The 18,341-nt window shown below is 52.2% G+C and overlaps 2 protein-coding genes and 1 long non-coding RNA gene across 3 annotated transcripts; 2 read left to right on the top strand and 1 right to left on the bottom strand.

The window, feature by feature from the left end:
* Positions 1–270: 270 nt before the first annotated feature.
* On the bottom strand, positions 271–1,963 carry LOC120325041. Its single transcript, XR_005566829.1, has 2 exons — positions 1,468–1,963; positions 271–733 (listed from the first exon to the last, which is right to left on the bottom strand). It is a non-coding gene; the product is annotated as an uncharacterized LOC120325041 (long non-coding RNA).
* A 266-nt stretch (positions 1,964–2,229) lies between these two features.
* Positions 2,230–5,197, top strand: RSAD1 (radical S-adenosyl methionine domain containing 1). The gene is given in 8 exon segments (XM_039390214.1): positions 2,230–2,415; positions 3,015–3,431; positions 3,501–3,866; positions 3,960–4,097; positions 4,099–4,256; positions 4,326–4,380; positions 4,820–4,923; positions 4,999–5,197. Coding segments are annotated over 8 exon segments (1,590 nt in total). The 5' UTR covers positions 2,230–2,244; the 3' UTR covers positions 5,180–5,197.
* Positions 5,198–5,801: 604 nt separating this feature from the next.
* Positions 5,802–17,269, top strand: LOC114003116 (MYCBP associated protein). Its single transcript, XM_039390211.1, has 19 exons — positions 5,802–5,891; positions 6,548–6,690; positions 7,588–7,735; positions 7,840–7,943; positions 8,422–8,596; positions 8,917–9,032; positions 9,708–9,858; positions 10,045–10,160; positions 10,862–10,971; positions 11,298–11,397; positions 11,738–11,927; positions 12,425–12,612; positions 13,176–13,316; positions 13,488–13,775; positions 14,589–14,710; positions 15,451–15,566; positions 16,071–16,192; positions 16,383–16,619; positions 17,121–17,269. The coding sequence occupies exons 1-19, from the start codon at positions 5,846–5,848 to the stop codon at positions 17,184–17,186; spliced, it is 2,679 nt and encodes an 892-aa protein (XP_039246145.1). The 5' UTR covers positions 5,802–5,845; the 3' UTR covers positions 17,187–17,269.
* The last annotated feature ends 1,072 nt before the right edge of the window (positions 17,270–18,341 follow it).

The following is an 18,341-nucleotide window of genomic DNA, read 5'->3' as shown; positions in this document are numbered from 1 at the left end:
AGGAGTTAAACGTATGCTAGTAGGTATTTCACTGACATTTTTTAAGTCCTAACACCCTGGTCTGGCTTCCCAGGGTAGGTGATGCCTTCTCTGCTTGGGTGTTGTGAGACTCCTGGGTCATATAATAACAGCTACTGAACTTGAAATGAGGGGCAGGGGGTTCAGAGAATGAAACTTTGCATGGGAAGGGGCTCCCTAAAGCTGGCTGGAAAAGCTTATCCTGTTCCCACACCTCCCCCAGGTGTTTCCCCCCAAAAAAATTCTCCAAAGTAGACTTGGCATGGTTTATTTTGTTGTTTTGGGCAAGACAGACAGTAAGGTTTTTGCAGAAATACCAAAATTCCTGTCCTGTTGGCAGTGCGAAGCACAGCACACCTGGGACAGCATTTTACGGGAGTTATTTGGTACCTCCCAACCATGAAACACTCCTGTGGGAAGGGGAAGAGCAGAGCTCCTCTTCCTTGCCAGCAGAAGTGTCCCACTCCAACTGGAAAGCAGATAGTGTTGCTGACAACTCTCGCCAAGGCTGTCTCCCTCCTGCTTCCTTCCCGAGCAGGGCTAAGGTTGGGCCTCCTCCGTGCTGCAGCTTCTTCTAGTGGGTGGAGGGAAATGATGCAACAGGGAGAGAGGGGGAAGCCTCAGCGAGGTCTCAGTCCTTGATCTCCCAGCTGGGCTGTGGGCTCTACCCATGGAAGCAGACCGAGTGGACAAGTCCACTGCTCGTATCTGCTACCTGAAAGAAAAAAGCATGGATGGTTTGTGTCAGACCCTTTCTATTCAGTGTCTTTCCAGCAAGTTCCTCCCCTGATCCCAAACTGCTCGTGGGGCTGGTGTCAGCACTGATCCTCCACATTTCACTCAGGTCTCCTCACTCCCCTGGTTTTAGGACTCTTGTAACGTTCCTTCCTGAGGGAGGAACTGTTACCTCTATGACAGCAACTGCAGCCAGCGACCTTGGGGATGCAGTGGATCCCTGCGATTGGTGTCTAGGGAAGGACTTTTTACCTTCCTTTGCTTCCCACAGCACTAACCCAGGTGCAGGACAGGCCTCCTCCCATCCCTGTTTGGTAACTCCACCCTTGGCACAACCCCCGAGCTGCCCAGAGGTGCCCCACTTGCTGACTGTAGTTTGGGGGCAGTGCATAAGAAATGAAGGTGGCTCAGCCCTGGCTGGCAAGGGCAGGCACACTGCTGAGAAACACAGTGAGCCCCAGTCACAGCCAGCACAGCGGGTACAGCCCCTGCCACCCCATCCCTGCACCCCACAGTTCCATTTGTGTCCCAGGAGTGGTGCAACATCATCCAGAGGTCTGAGCCCCAGCAGAGCCTGGTGCTGGGGAAGCTTTCCCTACCATCCCCATCCCTTTCCTGGGGCCCATCCAGCCCTCGCCAGCCAGGACACCTGCCGAGATGTCCCATGGCCATTCCAGCCTCTGGGATGATGCAGCCCCGGCTGTAAATACTCACGGTAGAGGAAGAGCTGTCCATCATGACTGGCAGTATGGGCTCGGTGTGTGCAGGGCTCCAGGCACCATGGCTTTCTGCCCTTACCATGCCTGGGTTCTGCTCTTATAGCCCTCACTGCCTTCTGGGGAACTCCGGGCAGCCGGAAAGGTTACATCAGGGGTGGGTTACACAAAACTACCCGTTCCTGGCCGCGAAACGGGAATCTACGGTCACAGCCTTTGCCATGGACATTCCGGACTTCCCCGTGGCTATTAATAGAGCAAATTAAGAACTAATAACGTTGGGATTCGTCAGCAGCGGGTTTGCACAACCTTGCGTGGGGACAAGCAACGGCTCCCTCCGCCGAAACGCTGGAAAACCCTTCCCGGCCCCGTGGAGCAGTCGGGGGAGGATGCGGGGGCAGGTTGCGGAATGCTCCAGCCTCGTCGGGACCGTGTGTCCGGGGAGGACACCGCGAGAGGACACTGACCCCGGCACCCCCGGCACCGGGAGAAGACGCCGGCCTCGGCATCCCCCGACACTCCCGGTGCCGGGGGAGAACACCGTCCCGGCATCCCCGGTACCGGGAGAGGACACTGACCCCGGCATCGGGGGAGGACACCGACCCCGGCATCCCCGTCACTCACAGCGAGCATCCCCGGCACGGCCCCGTTAGGAGCGCAGGGGTTCACTCCCGATCCCTCCCCTTCCCCCTCGCCCCGCCCCGGCTCCGCGCAGCCGGGGGCGGCCCCGCTCGGTGCCCGCCCGGGGCGGGCGGTGCCGCGGCCCGCGGGCCCCATGGCGGCGGTGAGGGGGTACCGAAGGGCGGCCGTGGCGGTCGCTGCGGCGCGGCCTGGCGGGGGCGGCCCGGGACGGGGACCGGGACCAGGACCGGGTCCTGCCGCGGAACCGGCCCCGCAGCCGGTCCCAGAACCGGCCGCCCCCGCCACAGCCGTGCTCTACGTGCACGTGAGCGGGGACACGGGGTGGGACACGGGGACACCGGGGCTCGTTGTGTGTGCGGGGACCCCGGGCTTACACTCGTGGGGGTGCATGTGGGTCCTGGGGCTTGTACGCGTGGGGAGAGGGACCCCTGTGTTCACACACACGACGGTGTACAGGGACCCAGGGGCTTCCACACGCGGGGTGTACGGGGACCGCGAGTTCACACACAAGGGGATACCGAGGGACCCCGGGTTTGTACACGTGGGGATGCACGCGGGTCCTGGGCTTGCACACGTGGGGGGACACATGGGACCCCGGGGCTTGCACTGGTGGATGTGAGGGCTTGGGGCTTGCATACACGTTGTGCATATGGGACCCTGGGGACCCCGGGGCTTGCACGCGTGGTGGGGCAGCGTGGCCTGGCAATGTCATGGGGCACAGGTGGGGCTCCCCAGCCATGCGCTGGTGCAGGTTGCTGCGGGGGTCCCTGAGCCGTGCACATGAAGGGTCACACCTGTGGGACATGTACCTTGTCAGGGGCACTGGGCTAGGGCTGTCCCCCCTCAAAATGGGGTGCCTGGGGGTGGGGGCATGGCCGTCCCCCACACCCCCTGTGCCCATAGTGGCCCTACTGCCGCAAGCGCTGCTCCTACTGCAACTTCAATGCCTACGTGGTGCCGGCGGTGGATGAGGCGGCCGTGCGTGCCTGCCTGGTGCGGGAGGCACACACCCTGCTGCGCCTCAGCCAGGTGCACAGGTGGGTGCACAGAGGGGCTCATGGCAGGGTACGGGGGCCTTCAGTGCCCACCTGCAACTCCCCACCTCTGCCCTACAGCATCACCTCTGTGTTCTTCGGTGGCGGCACTCCCAGCCTGGCCAGCCCTCACACCATCGCGGCGGTGCTGGAGGCCGTGGCGGGGGCTGCCCATCTGCCCGGCAGTGCTGAGGTCACTCTGGAGGCCAACCCCAGCTCCATGGACACATCACGGCTCACTGGCTTCAGGGCAGCCGGTGTCAATCGCCTCTCCATTGGCGTCCAGGTGAGAGGGGCTCTCCCTCGCGGCCCTGCAGCCCCCCGTGACCCTGCTGTCACCACACTCTTTCCACAGTCACTGGACGACGCCGAGCTGCAGCTGCTGGGCCGGGAGCACACGGCGGCGGAGGCGTGGAAGGCCGTGGAAGCAGCGCGGGGGCTCTTCCCCGGCCGCACCTCCATCGACCTCATGTTCGGGCTGCCGGGGCAGAGCCGGGACGCCTGGGCCCAGGGGCTGGAGGCGGCGCTGGGGCTCTGCGACGACCACATCTCCCTATACCAGCTGACGCTGGAGCGAGGCACGGCACTGGCGGCACAGGTCCGAGGGGGGACCCTGCCCTTGCCCCCCCAGGACCTGCTGGCCGACATGTACCAGACAGCCCGCACTGTGCTGGTGGCCGCCGGCTTCCGCCACTACGAGGTCTCCAATTTTGCACGCAAGGTCGGGTACCCCCCATGCTATGCCCCCACCATGCCATGCTGCTCCCCAAGCAGGCTCGGCCCCATCTCACCCCATGCCACTCTCTCCCCCCAGGGTGCCCTAAGCAACCACAACCTCTCGTACTGGTGGGCTGACCAGTACATCGGTGTGGGGCCAGGTAAGGGGGTGAGGGGGAGCCAGGGGCATGTGTGTGTGGCCATGTGCCTCCTGAACTCTGTTGTCCCCCTCCCTCACTGCTGCAGGAGCTCATGGGCGCTTCATGCCACGGGGTGAGGGCAGCTGCAGCCGGGAAGCCCGTGTCCAGACGCCGGAGCCTGTTGCCTGGATGCGGGAAGTGCAGAGCCAGGGACACGGCACCAGGAGTCGGGTGGTGCTGAGCCCACTGGAGCAGTGAGTACCAGGGTTCCCCCATGCTCCCTCCCCATCTGTGCTGCCCCACAGCTTTCTGTGTCCCCACAGGCTGGAGGAGGTGCTCACCCTGGGACTACGCACAGATGAGGGTGTCACACATGAGGTGAGGAGCCACCCATGGAGGTCCCCCACATCAACCTACCACTAATCATAGAATCATGGAATGGTTTGGGTTGGCAGGGACCTTAAATACCATCTTATTCCACCCCCTGCCATGGGAAGAGACACCTTCCACAACACCAGGTTGCTCCAAGACCCATCCAACCTGGCTTTGAGCACTTCCAGGGATGGGGCAGCCACAGCTTCTTTGGGCAACCTGTGCCAGGGCCTCACAGGGAAGAATTTCTTCCTAATATCTAAAGTAAAACTACCCTCCAGTTTGAATCCATTCCACCTTGTCCTGTCACTTCAGGCCCTTGTCCAAAGTCCCTCTCCAGCTCTACTGGAGACCCCTCTGGGCACTGGGATGCTGATGCCCCATCACTAGTGACCCATCACTGATGCCCCATCACTAACGCCCCTCTCTTGCCCTGGGCATACAGCGCTGGGGGCACTTCTCCCCCCAGCTCAGCCTGCAGGCCGTGTTCGGGGTGCCAGGGGAGGCTCGGGTGCTGCAGGAGCAGGGCTGGCTGCTCCTGGATGGCAGGTGAGCCCCGGGAACCATGTGGGGAGTAGGGGGGTCTCCCCTGGTGCCCTGGAGCTCACCACCCGTCTCCCCCAGTGGCCTGCGGTGCACCTGGGCCGGCCTGGCCGTGCTGGACTCGCTGCTGCCCAACCTGCTGTGCCAGCTGCAGCGGCACTGGGCACTGCCCGGTGCCCACCGAGGGGGAACCCAGCGGGGGACCGACACAGACGGACACGGTGGCCAGAATGTGGGGTCTGTGAGCGGCCACAACGGATAATAAAACACAAGAGCTGTGTGCTGGCTGAGGGGTCTTGGGGCAGCGGCATCATCCAGGGGGGTTTCCCACAGGGCAGGTCCCAGTGTCCTCGGTGGCCTAGCACCCCGATGTCCCAGAGCCCTGGTCTCCCCGGTGTCTTGGTGCCTGATGTCCTGGTGTCCCCAGTCTCCTAGCGTCCCAGAGCCCCAGTGTCTCCGTGTCCCTGAGTCCCGGTGCCCCACTATCCTGGAGACCCGGTGTCCAGGTATCCTGGCATCTCCCGGTGTGTCTGGGTGTCCCAGTATCCTGGTATGTCCTGGTGTATCCTGGTGTCCCACTATCCCACAGTCCCAGTATCCTGGTATGTCCCGGTGTATCCTGGTGTCCCAGTGTATCTCGCAGTCCCTATATCCCGGTGTATCCTGGCGTCCCAGGGTATTCCGCAGTCCCTGTATCCCAGTGTGTCCCAATGTGTCCCGGTGTGCCCCGGCCGTGCCGCGGCCGCACGGCGCATGCGTGCCGGCAGGGGGCGCGCGGGGCGGTGCCGCGGTGCCCCGGCAGGGGGCGGTGCCTCGCGGGGGCCTTGTCGGGGCCTGTCGCGACCCGCGGGCTCTGTCGGGGCCGGGGCCGGGGTCGGTGTCGGTGCCGGTGCCGGTGCCGGTGCCGGGGTCGGGGGGTCGGCGGGACATGGCGTCGCAGCGAGGCAGTCGGCCCCAGAACCGGAGCCCCCCGGGTACGGCCGGCGCGGAGCGCGCCTGGGCAGCGGCGGCCGGGCCGGGCCTGCGGCCTCAGCGACGCCGGGGGTGGAGCCGCCACAAACAGCCCCTTCCCACCCAGGGATCCCCGTGTCGTTATTCTTATAGTTTGGGTTTTTTAAATGAGCCGGTCCCAGCGGGAGGGACGCGCGGGTCAAGGTGGAGGAACAGCCCCCGGTGCGATCCCCTCGGCTTGGCCCGGCCCGGCTCTGCCCGGGTTTGGCTATTTCAGAGCTGTTTTGCTATTCAGGAGCTTCTGGAAATCCAATGGTTTGTTGTGCTGGGTGACTGCAGGGAGGCTGTATCCTTGTGCTAGCAGCTGGAGCAGGAAGCTTCCCGCGAAATTTGTTGTTCCTCCTGCAGGGAGCTCTATTTATCTGTATTTATCTCATCTGGAATAAAGGGTGAGACAGTTGAATCCTGCTTGACCCACTTTGGTCCTTTCTGCTTCTGAGAGTTTGATTTTTCCAATTACAAAAGATGCTGAATTCAGTTGTTCTGTGAAAGCTTAAAAAAAAAGCAAACACAAAACCAAAACGTAAAGTGGTCAGCTGGAAATGATTAACCAGGCTGAAAGAGGAAGGTGGTGTTTCCTTGGGAGACTGAAGAGGAGGTCTCTTCATGTATTTTCCAGGCAAGAAGGAAAAGACCTCTGAACGGCCCAGTTCAGCAATTTCAGAAGAGCCCGAGCCTGAGCCTGAGCCCAAGCCTGATCCGAATGTTCTGCAAGGAGAGGATATCCAGGCACTTGCAATTAAGGTGGAGGACCTGGAGAAAGTATGTATTTCCACTGGGCGAAAAAGCTGCCTTAACTGACACACTCTTTTTATGTGTTTAACAGAGGGTGCAGCCCATTTACTTAAGCCAAAACTCTTGCAGTTGAGTTCTTACTCCATTTTGTCTGTCGTGCTCTTTATCATGATAAAATGTCACATTGTTAGGTGCAATGGCAAAAAATAAAGAATTATCAGTCTTTACACAGTACTTTCAACTGGAAGGATAAATCATCTGCCTCTCCAACTTCATGGTCTCATAAGACCTGTAAGTTGTTTAGTAGCTTTCATGGCTTTCCTTCCAAAACTTGAGTCACAGTGTGTGAGTGGAATCATTTGACATCGAGTGACACAGCAGCAGAAATCTCTTGGGAAAGTGATTTAAAACTCTCCTTTCCCTGCCCCTGTTATAAACCGGAGTTCAGAGGAATGAGACAGCAACTGAGCTGGTGTCTCTGCAGCTGCATAATGTGCCTCATAGGGGAGGAATCAGAGAATCATAGAATGGTTTGAGTTGGCAGGGACCTTAAAGATCATCTCATTCCACCCACTTGCCATGGGCAGGGACACCTTCCACTAGCCCAGGTTGCTCCAAGCCCCGTCCAACCTGGTCTTGCACACTTCCAGGGATGGGGCAGCCACAGCTTCTCTGAGCAACCTGTGCCAGGGCCTCACCACCCTCACAGGGAAGGATTTCTTCCCGATATCTAATCTAAACCTACGCTTTTAGTTTGAATCCATTCCACCTTGTCATGTCACTCCAGGCTCTTGTGAAAAGTCCCTTTCCAGGTCTCTTACAGTAACTGTACTGATATGACCTTTGCATATCCTAAAAGCATCAGATGGATTAAAGGTGAGTCAGTGTGTACCTAACTGCACTGTTACTGTTTATTTCCTGCAGGTTCATGCTCCACGCCTTCCCCATGATGCTGGGAGAATTCCAGTTAGGAAGAATTACCTCGTTCGAAAATACCTACCCAAGGAGGTGACACATCTTGTAGCACATCCCGCTTCTCCCAAGGCACCCAGGCAACCACTGACTTTTCCTGGTAGGGTTCAACTTCACATCTTATCTCTGGGTTTTGGTTTTGCTAAGCCAAACTTTAGTGACCTGGCTCTGGGGCTGGGTATTTTTTTTGTGTGTGTGTTGTAGGACCAAAAGAGTTTGCTGATGGCTGCGAAGAGATTCTCCCTCATCACATTTTGGGAAGTGTCCAGGAGTTTAAGATGGAAGTCTGGGCCAGAAGAAGCACTCGGGTTAGTTTGTAAAGTTAGGAAAATGCTGCTATGTGGCACTTTTCCAGAGGTGGAGCGTGGTGCCAGCAGTACCTTTCGATGCTTTCCAGCACCTATCAGGAGCAGGTCAGGGCTGAGGTGTGGTTTTCCCAGCCTCGTCACACTCTGCAGGGAGGGTTTGCCATCAGAGAAACTGCACCAGCAGGTTTTGGAGGACCAGGTCATGGAGGGAACAATTACACAGGCTTCCTCTTCCCTCTGTGCTCTTGTGTTGGCATCAGGAAAGAGCTAGTGTTGCAGCAATGGCATTGCTGGAGTCTAATTACTCAGATAAATCCTTCCGTTGTCTCTTGAGTGTGTTCCTGCTGCCCTGCTTTTGTTCCTCTCAGAGTGCTAATGTAAAAGTACAGTCAATCAGAATAACTCTTTTCTCCTGCCCTCTCCCATTCTTGTTTTGGTGTGCATGAAGAGGTTCATTCAGTGCTTCCTTTCTCATCAGACAGCAGATGTTATTGAGGTTCCTCGTCCGGATGTTACTGCAGCAGCTTTGAAAGAGAAACATGGAGGAGAGAAGAAGCAAAAGGCTCCTCAGGCCCAACTAGCAGGGCACAGAGCTCTCCAGAACTGGAGCCATCATATGGCAATCAGGAAAAAGCAAGAGAAACACCTAGGAGGTGAGACAAAGCTGCAGAGGCCTCCTTCTGTAAAATTCTGTGTGTAGGTGAGGGAGTTTGATGTCCCCACACCAAACTGCAGTGGTTATCACCTACCAGGGTTAATCCTATTGCCATTGCAGTGTAATTCCATGTTCTCAGAGCTCCCACACGTGCTAGTGGCTGTGGATGTGGTGGGAGGGTGAGCTGGTGGCTCTGGTTGGGGCAAGGACAGTGGATTTGGCAGGGGCCAGTGTAAATGGGTTACAGGTGAACAACAATAGTGTCAAAGGGTGTGCCCAGAGGTGCAGCACCGATGATGCGACATTTCCTCTTTACAGAAATTCTTCAGAAGCCAGAGAATGAATTGATGATGAACATCGCGGAGAATTACAGGCAAGTCATGGAAGAAAGGGACCTCATTGACCGGAGTCTCCCCTACCTCCATCCTGGAAAGGTGAGAGCCCCACATCCTGTCTGTCCTGAATGTGCTGCTCTTGTGAAACAGCACAGACACTGGTGTGATGAGTAACATCCCTGAAGGGCTGTCGGTAGGTATTTATCAAAGCCACTCTTGAGTCCTTCAGCCTGGTGTGTGAGCAGAGCTTTCAGGGATTTTAAAAATAAAACCAGGAACTGTGCTATCCATACTACTCAGAGGAAAGTGGGGATGAGCAAGTGCCATTTCTGGACTCTCAACAAAGACTGTCCTGCCCAGGGAAGTGACATGGGAACATGTCACAATTGCTGTTCCAGGGGGCAGAGAGATCTGATTGATTCAGGCTTGGATTTTAGTGGTTGCCACGGAGAAAGGGGTATGGGCAAGGCAGGAGGATTATGGGAGGATCCTGTGTTAAAATAATTTTTTTACATTTATAGCACTGTCAAAGAATTTGCATTTGTGTGAAGCTTTATTTTAATATCGTTCAACCTTCACGTAGCACTAGGTAGAAGAAAGTTCTTTTGTCTTTGACAGCAGCCTGATAGAAATTTTGGCTTGCTCTGCAGAAAGGGATAATTCATAGACTATTAAAATGTTCATATAGGCAGGATCAGATCCTTTCTAGTCCCTATGAAAATAGCAGGTAGCTGTGCAACTCTGTATCAGTGGGAGCCTTGTTTTCCACCGCAGGGATTCCGAGTAGGAAGCGAGTTCTGGAGCCAGCCCGACCATATTGGAGATGAACTCACCGGCCTGATGCTGACACTGACTCGGACGGAACGTGGGGACCGAGAGCCAATCACTCATGTGGGCAAACCCCGCACTGTCCAGAAGGAAACGGGTAAGGGAGCACTGCAGAGAGGTGTTTCCACAGAAATGGGCCACAGGTGTGGAGGGAGCAGCTGCTTCCCAGTCATCTGTTGAGCCTCCTCTTTAAAACTCCGTGAGGCCTAAATTTGGCAGAGAGTGAAATTTAATAGGCACGTGAGTATGTAGAGAGTGAGCTCTTGTGTGGGTATTTCCACAGCTCTGAAGCCCCCAACGAAGATTCCTTGCCATCTAACCTGGGATAAGAGTCTTTTCCTGAAACATCGGCGGCAGGAGCTGAAATCTGTCCTGGAGGAGCTGGGTTTTTATAAGCCGGTAAGACCAGAGGAGCAGGGACATTCTTTGTGTCTCTTGTTTCTTGTCAGTAGAGTAACATAAAATTGCCAAGAACTGGGTCTGAAAAAGCATTAGGAGTCTAAAACTTAGCCCCACAGTACTTTTCTTGGAAGTTCTGACATTTCCAGAGGGCCACACCCATGAAGGAGTTGTCTGGCCTCCCAAAGTGTTGCGTGGAGTGGTCTAGGAGCCTCAGAATAGGACCCCAAACCAGCGGCATGAAGCTGCCAGGACCTAGGCCATGAAAAAACCTGCCAAATAGTGGTGTAGGACTTTGATTTAGTGCCCCGGGACAGAGGGAAGACATGTTACCCATGTGGAAAACACACATCTAAAATAATCTGAAGGCAGGTAGTCCCTCCTCCTAAAAACAGAATAAACCTCACTTTTTTTGTCTTTGAAAGCTGTCTCTGGGGATGAGAAACGTGTGTGAGGGAGACTTTTCCCATTCACGGATCATTTGTAGTGGGGAATGCAGTCATCTAGGATTCTTGGGAAACTCAGAATTGGTTCCTTCCCGAGTCTCTTGAGCATTCTTTGTATACCTCTAAAAACCATTGTAGGAGCAAGATACTTCAACTTCACTTTCCTTGACTGAGTTGGTGCATTTGGATAGTATTATAATTTCCTTTCTATATGAAAAAAGAAACCCTGAGTTGATCATTTTTGTGTATGTCCAGGATCTGGAAGGACTGGAGCTGATTGGTAAAGGGCAGCCGTTCACGTCTGTCTCAGCAGAGGCTTCTCCATGTTCCACTTCTCCATGTTCCACTCCTCCTGAAGAGATTGAGTAAGCTTTACTTCTTGGCAGAAGTAAAGAGTTTTGGATATGTACCACCAGTCTGTAAAGGTACCCTTAGCTGTTTTTAGCCAGAACGGAGAGGAACCTCCAGTGGGCACAACAAAAGGCATATTTTAATATAATCACCAGATTTAGAAATCTTTTTGCCTTGAGGCCTTGTGTCTAAGGAGCAAGGCTCTGTCCTTAAGGAGAGGAGTGTGTGGAAAAGCGTTAGTTGGGATTATTTCTTACAGGGTCTTGTAAATTATCCCTGGTTCTCTCCTCTCTGAAAGTGAATTTTACTCCATGAAAATGCTGGCTCTTGTTTTCTGTAGCAGTGACTCCTGCAACGTGGCTCCAGAAGAAGAAAAGCATCTATCTTTAGTTTTCTGTGGCAAGCCTGCTCGTTGGATCAAGGGCATGACTTCTTGCAGGGTAATTGTGAGATTTTAATTGTTTAGTCAAGCTAAGCCTGTGTGAGTTCCCAAGTCACGGCTGTACAATGGGTGTCACTCCCAGGCCACAGAATGGGGAATTTATTCTGAAGATAATAGAGTATCCCTCTGTTTGCTCTGGAGAGATGTAGGGACAGAAGGGGTTGCTCTGGCTGTGGTGTGAGCTTAGATTCCCAGGCTCTCTCTGTATAATGACCACTTCACTGGACCTGCCTTACAAGTTCTGCTGAGGTTCAACCCCTTATTTGAGCTATGACTTCATGCAGGATAAATCCTGCCAGATAGAGCAGAAATTGTTATCTTTTTCCTCTTTGTTGCAGAATGAAATTGGTGTTGCTGCCCGGCTCACCTTCGAGACTCTGGCTGGTGAGGAGGCCGAAAGCTTCCTCACGGTGAGCAATGATGGCACAGCTGCCATCTGGTACAGCTGGATGAGGCTGCCCCAGCAGATTCCCTCCAGAGAAACCAAGGGGAGGAGGATGCCATGTTTTTACTTTGATACCAGACCAGGTACGAGACCTTTGTACCTCAGCCAGAGAGCAGGTATTCGGGAGTTTCCTGAGATGTGGAGTCTGACTAATGGCACAGCACTGCTGGGTGATTCTCCTGAGGAAGCTCCTGGGTGTCAGAGCTGACTCACCCCAAAAGAGCTGTGCAAGGCAGATCCCTCTCATGAAACCTAAAGGAAAGGAGGTTGCTCCTACTCTGAGTGCAAATGGGCAGAATATTGAGAAGTGAATCATTTTCTGATGGCAAATGGACCATCATCTGCTGGAGAACTGAGCTTGCTGTAGAAGGAGCATGTAGTGGAAATAACACCAGTTCAGTAGCATGGGGACTGGGAGTAAATCTGGAAGGAGAAGAATAGCTGGATGAAGTGTGATAACCAGCTAAACTATGGTGAAAGAGTCTCCTACAGAGACAGGGACACTTGGGGTGGGGTTGGAAAAGGGTCAAGTTAACCAGGTGGCTTCTTGCAGACCGATGCATTTTCTCTCTTATTTCAGGTGTAATTTTGCCTGGAGAAACTCGGAGGTTTTCCTTTCTTTTCAAGTCAAGGAGAGCAGGCATTTTCAGTGAGCCCTGGGAATTTAGGACACATCCTCTGTTATTAGGAGGAGCTCTGCTGCAGGTGACCCTTTGGGGAATTGCTGTGTATGAGGATAAATTGGCTGACTTCAGAGAGAATCTGGAGGTAACCAAGCATGTGACTGGGTAACTGTGAGCTTTGAACTTTATATGCAAATAGAGGATAAGGGTGGGAGTGAACAACTGGTATTTTTATTACTGTGTAATTAGGGCTGGGAGTGAGATGATTTACAGAACGTCTGTACATACTTGAGTAGGTTTGCTAAATAACATGGGGGAACTTTGCAGTCTTTTCTAATGTTGTTACTAAAGACATGACTGTGTCTCCTAAAGTGTTCACGCTGGCCCTTTAAAAATGAATTTTCTGTTGGTAATTAATTTCATTAGTTACTTAGTGGAGATGGGATTGTGTGTTGTACGCTACGATAATTTAAGGTATAAAATGAAAATTACACTACGCTTTGAAAAGCATAGTTTGAGGGAGGATTTGTAGGGTTTGTTTGAAAAGCTGTTGGCAGTACTGCTGCGCTCAGCGGGGTTTGCAGTTATTCTTGTCCTTGTAACCCTGTGTAATGTATGCGTGTGGTTACTGGCGTGGGAGTGAATTTGTTTGTGTGTTTGTATGTGGAATGGGGACTCGCACATGCTGTTCTCGTTGTGGTGCCTCAGAGTGACCTGGCTGCTCGAGAAGGTGCTGCTATAGTCAAAGACAATCTCAGTGAACTTCTAGACCAAGTTCGGACCCCAGAGCGCACCCCATCTCCTGCCTATGCCACCGAGGAAGAGTTGTTCCACAGGAAGAATCCCGGGGTGATGTTTGCTATTTGATGGGTAACTGAAGTAACAGGGAGGGCAGATCCATGGGGCTGGTGCATCCCTGGGTCTCTGGAGCTGGCAGAATCTGCCATGGAGGCTTTAACAGTTGGGTTTGAAGAGGAAAGGCAAAACTCATGTCTGTTTACTTTTTCCCTGTTATCACAGTTTTATTATCAGTATCAAGTGGTAAAGCAGCTGCACAAACTATGGAGACAGTACATGACTGTGCCTTCAGCCTTCGAGGAGAAAGTGCCCTCAGACCAGAGGAGCACTGCAGAGGAGGACACGGAGTACCAGGAGAGCACTGTGGAGCCTCTCCCTGCTCAGAGCAGCACCACGGAGCTCCCAGGTGGGAAGAAATCACTAGAGGAGGCTCTGAGGCAAAAGATGAGCATTGAGGAGGAAGAAGCAGGCCCGTCAGGATGGAACCTTTCCCTTGAGGACTTTAAACAGGTAGTCAGCTCTGTTCCCACTGATGCTGTGACAAGCTGATGGTGTTTTCATTTCCCTTCAAACAGCCCAGCCTGCCCCAGTGTGGAGCCCACCCAAAGGTCTGCTGCCTATGTCCTGGGAGTTAGAGATGATTTATGATGTGTATTGGCTCTGCTGACCACACCCTCAGTGCTCTTGTAAAGAGATTCCCAAGAGAGACTTTGTGGGCTGTTGTGTGAAGAAGAAAAGAGAACCAGACAACATAATAGATATTTTAAGCTCTTCCCCCGTTAGCTTTCTGTCATCCCAGGACTGAATGCGGGGGGCAGGCTAGTCTTACAGCCTCCCGTGGCTCCCCTAAGGGCTCCTTGCCTTGGAGAGTCCTTCCTATTCATCAGAGAACTAAGGGGGCACTCATGACAGGCTGTGGATAAAGTACAGACCTCCCTAGATTAAACCAAGAGTGGTTTGGATTCTGTCAGCGGTTTTTCTGTAGTGCTCTCTTGGAAATCTCTCTGCTTCTTTTATAACTAAGCTTTACTTGGGAGCCTTGCAGCTCACTAGAATCCCTGTTCCCCAGCACACCTGTGAAGTTGCAAAGGGGCTTACTGTCAGTCTGATGGGGGAATCTGGGATTGTTCCCTGGATCTTGGGGACCTTGGCCAAATCCCAGCCGTGTAGGAAGCCACATGTGTGAGTGTAAGCGCCCAGTGCGCCTGGTTTCAGACTGGTGTCCAGGGAGAGAGCCACGGTGGTTCCATCGAGCTCAGGGCCCATGGACTGGGAATGAACCCTGAGAAGTGCTCCACGCACTCTCTGTCTTTTCTCTCACAGGCCATAATGTCAATCCCTGGGGAAGAGCAGCGGGAAGAAGCACTGACCCAGCTCAATAAGGCAGCTCTGGAGCTGTGTGTTGAACAGAGGCCAGTTCAGTCAGACCTTCTGTATCCACTCTGGTATGTTCCTTTGCAAGGAAAAAGCTTGTGAAAGCACTGTGTGATCAACAGCCTCAGCGAGCTCTGTTGCAAGTGTTGTGATTCAGAGTGCAGATAATTATATGAGGTCTAGAAGTCATCTTTACACTCTGTTTTTTTTATAGCTTAATTGTAGCAGCTGTCTAGGACCCAAATGCCTTTTTTTTTTCCTTCTGGAGATAAGTTTAGAATATTAAATGCATGTAATTTTGGAGAGTGTACAAGATTATTTCTGGCAAGGTTATTCTAGTCTGTATTTAGGAAACCTTTGGGTATTTTCTGTACCCTTTTACTCAGATAACTGTCTCCTCCCTCATACAGTCTCTCTGTTCTTTGCTCAGGCTTTCAGACTGTAAACATATCAACAGCTTCTCGTTGCTTCTAAATTAGAAGGATGCAGGTTCCTCTTGGTAAACACAGAGCAGGTTGATGCTGATTTATCAATGTGTGTCATGTTGAGGAGCAGACCTAGTTTCACAGTAATATTTATGAGTCCCTGTGAGCCTGTTGATTTGCAAACCTTTGAGACCTTGGAGGGATCTAACATGAGGAAGGCAGTTTAGCATCTCTCTGCACAGATATTTAGACTGTGGGTGTTGTTTTGTTGGTTTAGTTGTATAGAGCAGCTCTCAGCTGTAAGGTGCCTTTACTTCTGGGCACAGGGTTAAAACAAGGTGGCAATTGCTGCACTGTCTCCCTTCTGATCCTGATCCTTTTCTCAGCCTCCAGCTGTGGCGGGGAGCAGTTGATGATATGGTGAGTCACGCTCTGAGGCTGAGATCCCTGTATGGCTTGCTTAAGAAGGACACCTATGCAGATGCTGTTCCAGAGGAAACAGGTAAATGGTAGTTTTAGCACAGCAACTGCTTTCTGTGGACTGTTGGAAATCCAGAAAACGTGATGAATTTCGACCGAAATTTCAATTTCAGCAGGTCCCCCTCAAAGCTTTTATAAGAAAATGCATCAGAAAAAAAAGGCAGATTGTGTGACAGTCACAGTACTAATTGTGATCTGTGGTTTGGCATCAGTAAAAAACCACCTCACAAAAAAGCCTTTTAATTCAGCTACGTGTAGCTGTGGTTTTCACACAGACTGACCCAGCAAACACTGCCTTACTATTAGCTGTCTTACAGGCTTGTTCTGATACACATCTGAGACCTCTTCATTCCTTATTTAAACAAAGTACTCTTCAAGGTATTGTTTTTCAGTGCAGTACAGCTCAGATTAATAAAAAGAGGGAAGTACATTGCAAAAGTAATACACTCCCACTGTGTTAGTGCAGTGGGCTGGTCTTTCTGGATGTGTGGATGCTTTTGGGTAACTGAAATTCTTTCTTTGGTAGAGGAAGTAAAGCAAGGAGGAGAAAAAAAAGGAGGAAAGGAAGACAAAATAGCCACTAAGAAAGAAGAGAAAAAGGATAAAGAACGCAAAAAAAGTAGAGCGACACCAGGGAAAGAGAAAGTGGTATGTGTTGGGATGCCTGGTGAGCCCTGAGTGCAGGGGACAGTGTGAACAATTCTGAGGTTGTGTATCCTGAGTTTGAGCCGATTTCTAACCCAGTGGAAGAGGTGCTGCTCCTGGGAGGTGCATCTTGCAACAATCTGAGCGGTGTTCTGACCCATATCCCTTTTTTTCTTGATCTGTCCCTGATTAGGAACATCAGGGCAGCAGAAAGCTGAAAGCGAAAGATGAGAAGCGGACACCTTCCATTGCATCAGTGAAGGTGAAAGAGGGAGCAGAGCCCCCAAAAGTAAAAGATGAGAAGCGGGTATCTGCTGCTTCATCACTGAAGGAGAAAGAGGGAGCTGTAACTACAGAGGGAGTAGAACCTCCTCAGGAGCAGGTGGACTCTGTTTCATTTGGAATATACCAGGAAAAACTCTATATTGAAGTGAGTCTGACCAAAGCTTGTATTTGTTGGGTTTTGTCCTTTTCTTGGGGTTGTTGTTTGCTTGTAAGTTACACTGAGGCTCAGGAGGAGAGGTAAACATTTTTTTAAACTCAGAAAACTGACAGACATATGTCCCTCATGCTGCAGCAAGGTAAGTGTGAAATCCAGATTAAGATGCCCTTTATTCCAGCCTGGAATCTGTTAGAAGAAATCCAGCCATCACATAGCCACATGCGGGACTTCTATCTGGGATGTCTTCAGCATGCTTGTGGACTCTTGAGGGATCAGCTGAATTAATTGTACCTCAGATAATGTTAAACACACTTCATAGCCAGAGAAGTTATTACTAGAGCTCTGTTAGCAGGCTGCCACTTCTGTGTGGTTGTGTGTGTGCCCATATGATAATGTACTCCAGTGTGAGAAACCATCTCTGTCAGTCTCATCCTCAGGGTTTCTTTGTGTGTTTTCACTGCAACTGTCTTCTCTTGATTTCTGCTGCAGGTTTACAAGCTGCTGGATTCAATGGTGAGTGAAATGGTGTCTTTATTTGAGGATCTAAAGCAATAACGTGCTCTGTAGTGGGAGAGCTGAAACCCTTTGCATGTAGAAATAGCTTTAAAAAAATAAATAAATAACCATATTTACACAGATTGAGTGACAATTCTTTCTGAAGTGATTCAGTGATTACAAATACTGGGCTGCCTCTTTTCTGACATGCTGTGATGTGGGACTGTTGCTGGATCATCTGTTACTGCTACAGATGATCGCTTGCCAAGAAGAGACAAGGCAAGAAATATCACTGCCTCAGAAAACGTTAGGACTAGAAAATACTGGCATTTCTGCTAAGGAAGAAGAATTTAAAAGTGCCAGTCAACATGAGATGTGTTCTTTGTTTGTCGATTGCGCTTGGATGCAGGTGAGCAAGCAGGGTGTCCCTTTGTACTCAAGAGCACCAGTACAAGAAAAGTAACTTAGACAAATCCATCCCATTTTTGATCATGTTCTTGGCTGCTTGTCCAGTCTCCCCCTGGGAATGGCTGACAGCAGGCTTCTCTGAGGCATTCTGGATCCCAGTAAAAGCACTATCCCAAGGGATGTGCCAACCTGCCTGGTTTTGTATCCATGAATTTCCATCTTGTGCTGATCTTGCCATTTCTTTCCATCCAGCTCAAGGTACCCATGACCCATTGTGAGCCAGATCTTACTTGTTTCCTTCCAAGTCTAATCACTCTTGAATTAAATGAGTGAAACTTGTGCTATAAATATTGTGAGCATGGTAAGGCCTCGTGTTAGAGCCACCCCTCCTGTCTGTCCGTCTGCCTGTGTGTCTGGGCTCATCACTGCTTTATGTCTGGGTTTCCTTATGCATCACAGCTGGAATAGAGGTTTTTGTGGAGGCATCCCAGGCCTGAGTGTGGCATGCTGGGCTTCAGTGGGAGCAGGTTCTCAAGGCAGAGTGAGCTGGTTGTGGGGTCTGTCGTGACCTGGCATTGAGAGACCTGTGTCATGCTGGCAAAAGTGCCACCTTCCTGCCAAAGCGGCTGGACAGCATTCCCGGGAAAGGCTTTGGCCCTGTAGAGCAATGACATCAGTGCAGATCATTAATTGAGGTTTGTGATACCTCTGGAGTTCTTAGGCAGCAGATGCATATCCGTGCTGAGCACTGCTGTTACGAATTGTGCACGTCACTGCGCAGTGGCACCGGGCGTGTGTGCCTCGGGC

Source organism: Pipra filicauda, unplaced genomic scaffold (genome assembly GCF_003945595.2).
Source record: "Pipra filicauda isolate LSUMZ 115617 unplaced genomic scaffold, ASM394559v2 scaffold80_size11013439_pilon, whole genome shotgun sequence".
In the NCBI taxonomy this organism is placed as follows: Eukaryota; Metazoa; Chordata; class Aves; order Passeriformes; family Pipridae; genus Pipra; species Pipra filicauda.
The sequence above is the reverse complement of the archived record's forward strand: the minus strand, read 5'-3'. Positions and strand labels throughout refer to the sequence as shown.

Excerpts from the sequence above, each read along its gene's own strand:
- LOC114003116 (XM_039390211.1), top strand. The coding sequence starts at position 5,846 with ATGGCGTCGCAGCGAGGCAGTCGGCCCCAGAACCGGAGCCCCCCGG. Across the intron at positions 10,972-11,297 it reads ACTCCTCCTGAAGAGATTGA|CAGTGACTCCTGCAACGTGG; the intron begins GTAAGCTTTACT and ends TGTTTTCTGTAG. Across the intron at positions 11,398-11,737 it reads AGGGCATGACTTCTTGCAGG|AATGAAATTGGTGTTGCTGC; the intron begins GTAATTGTGAGA and ends TCTTTGTTGCAG.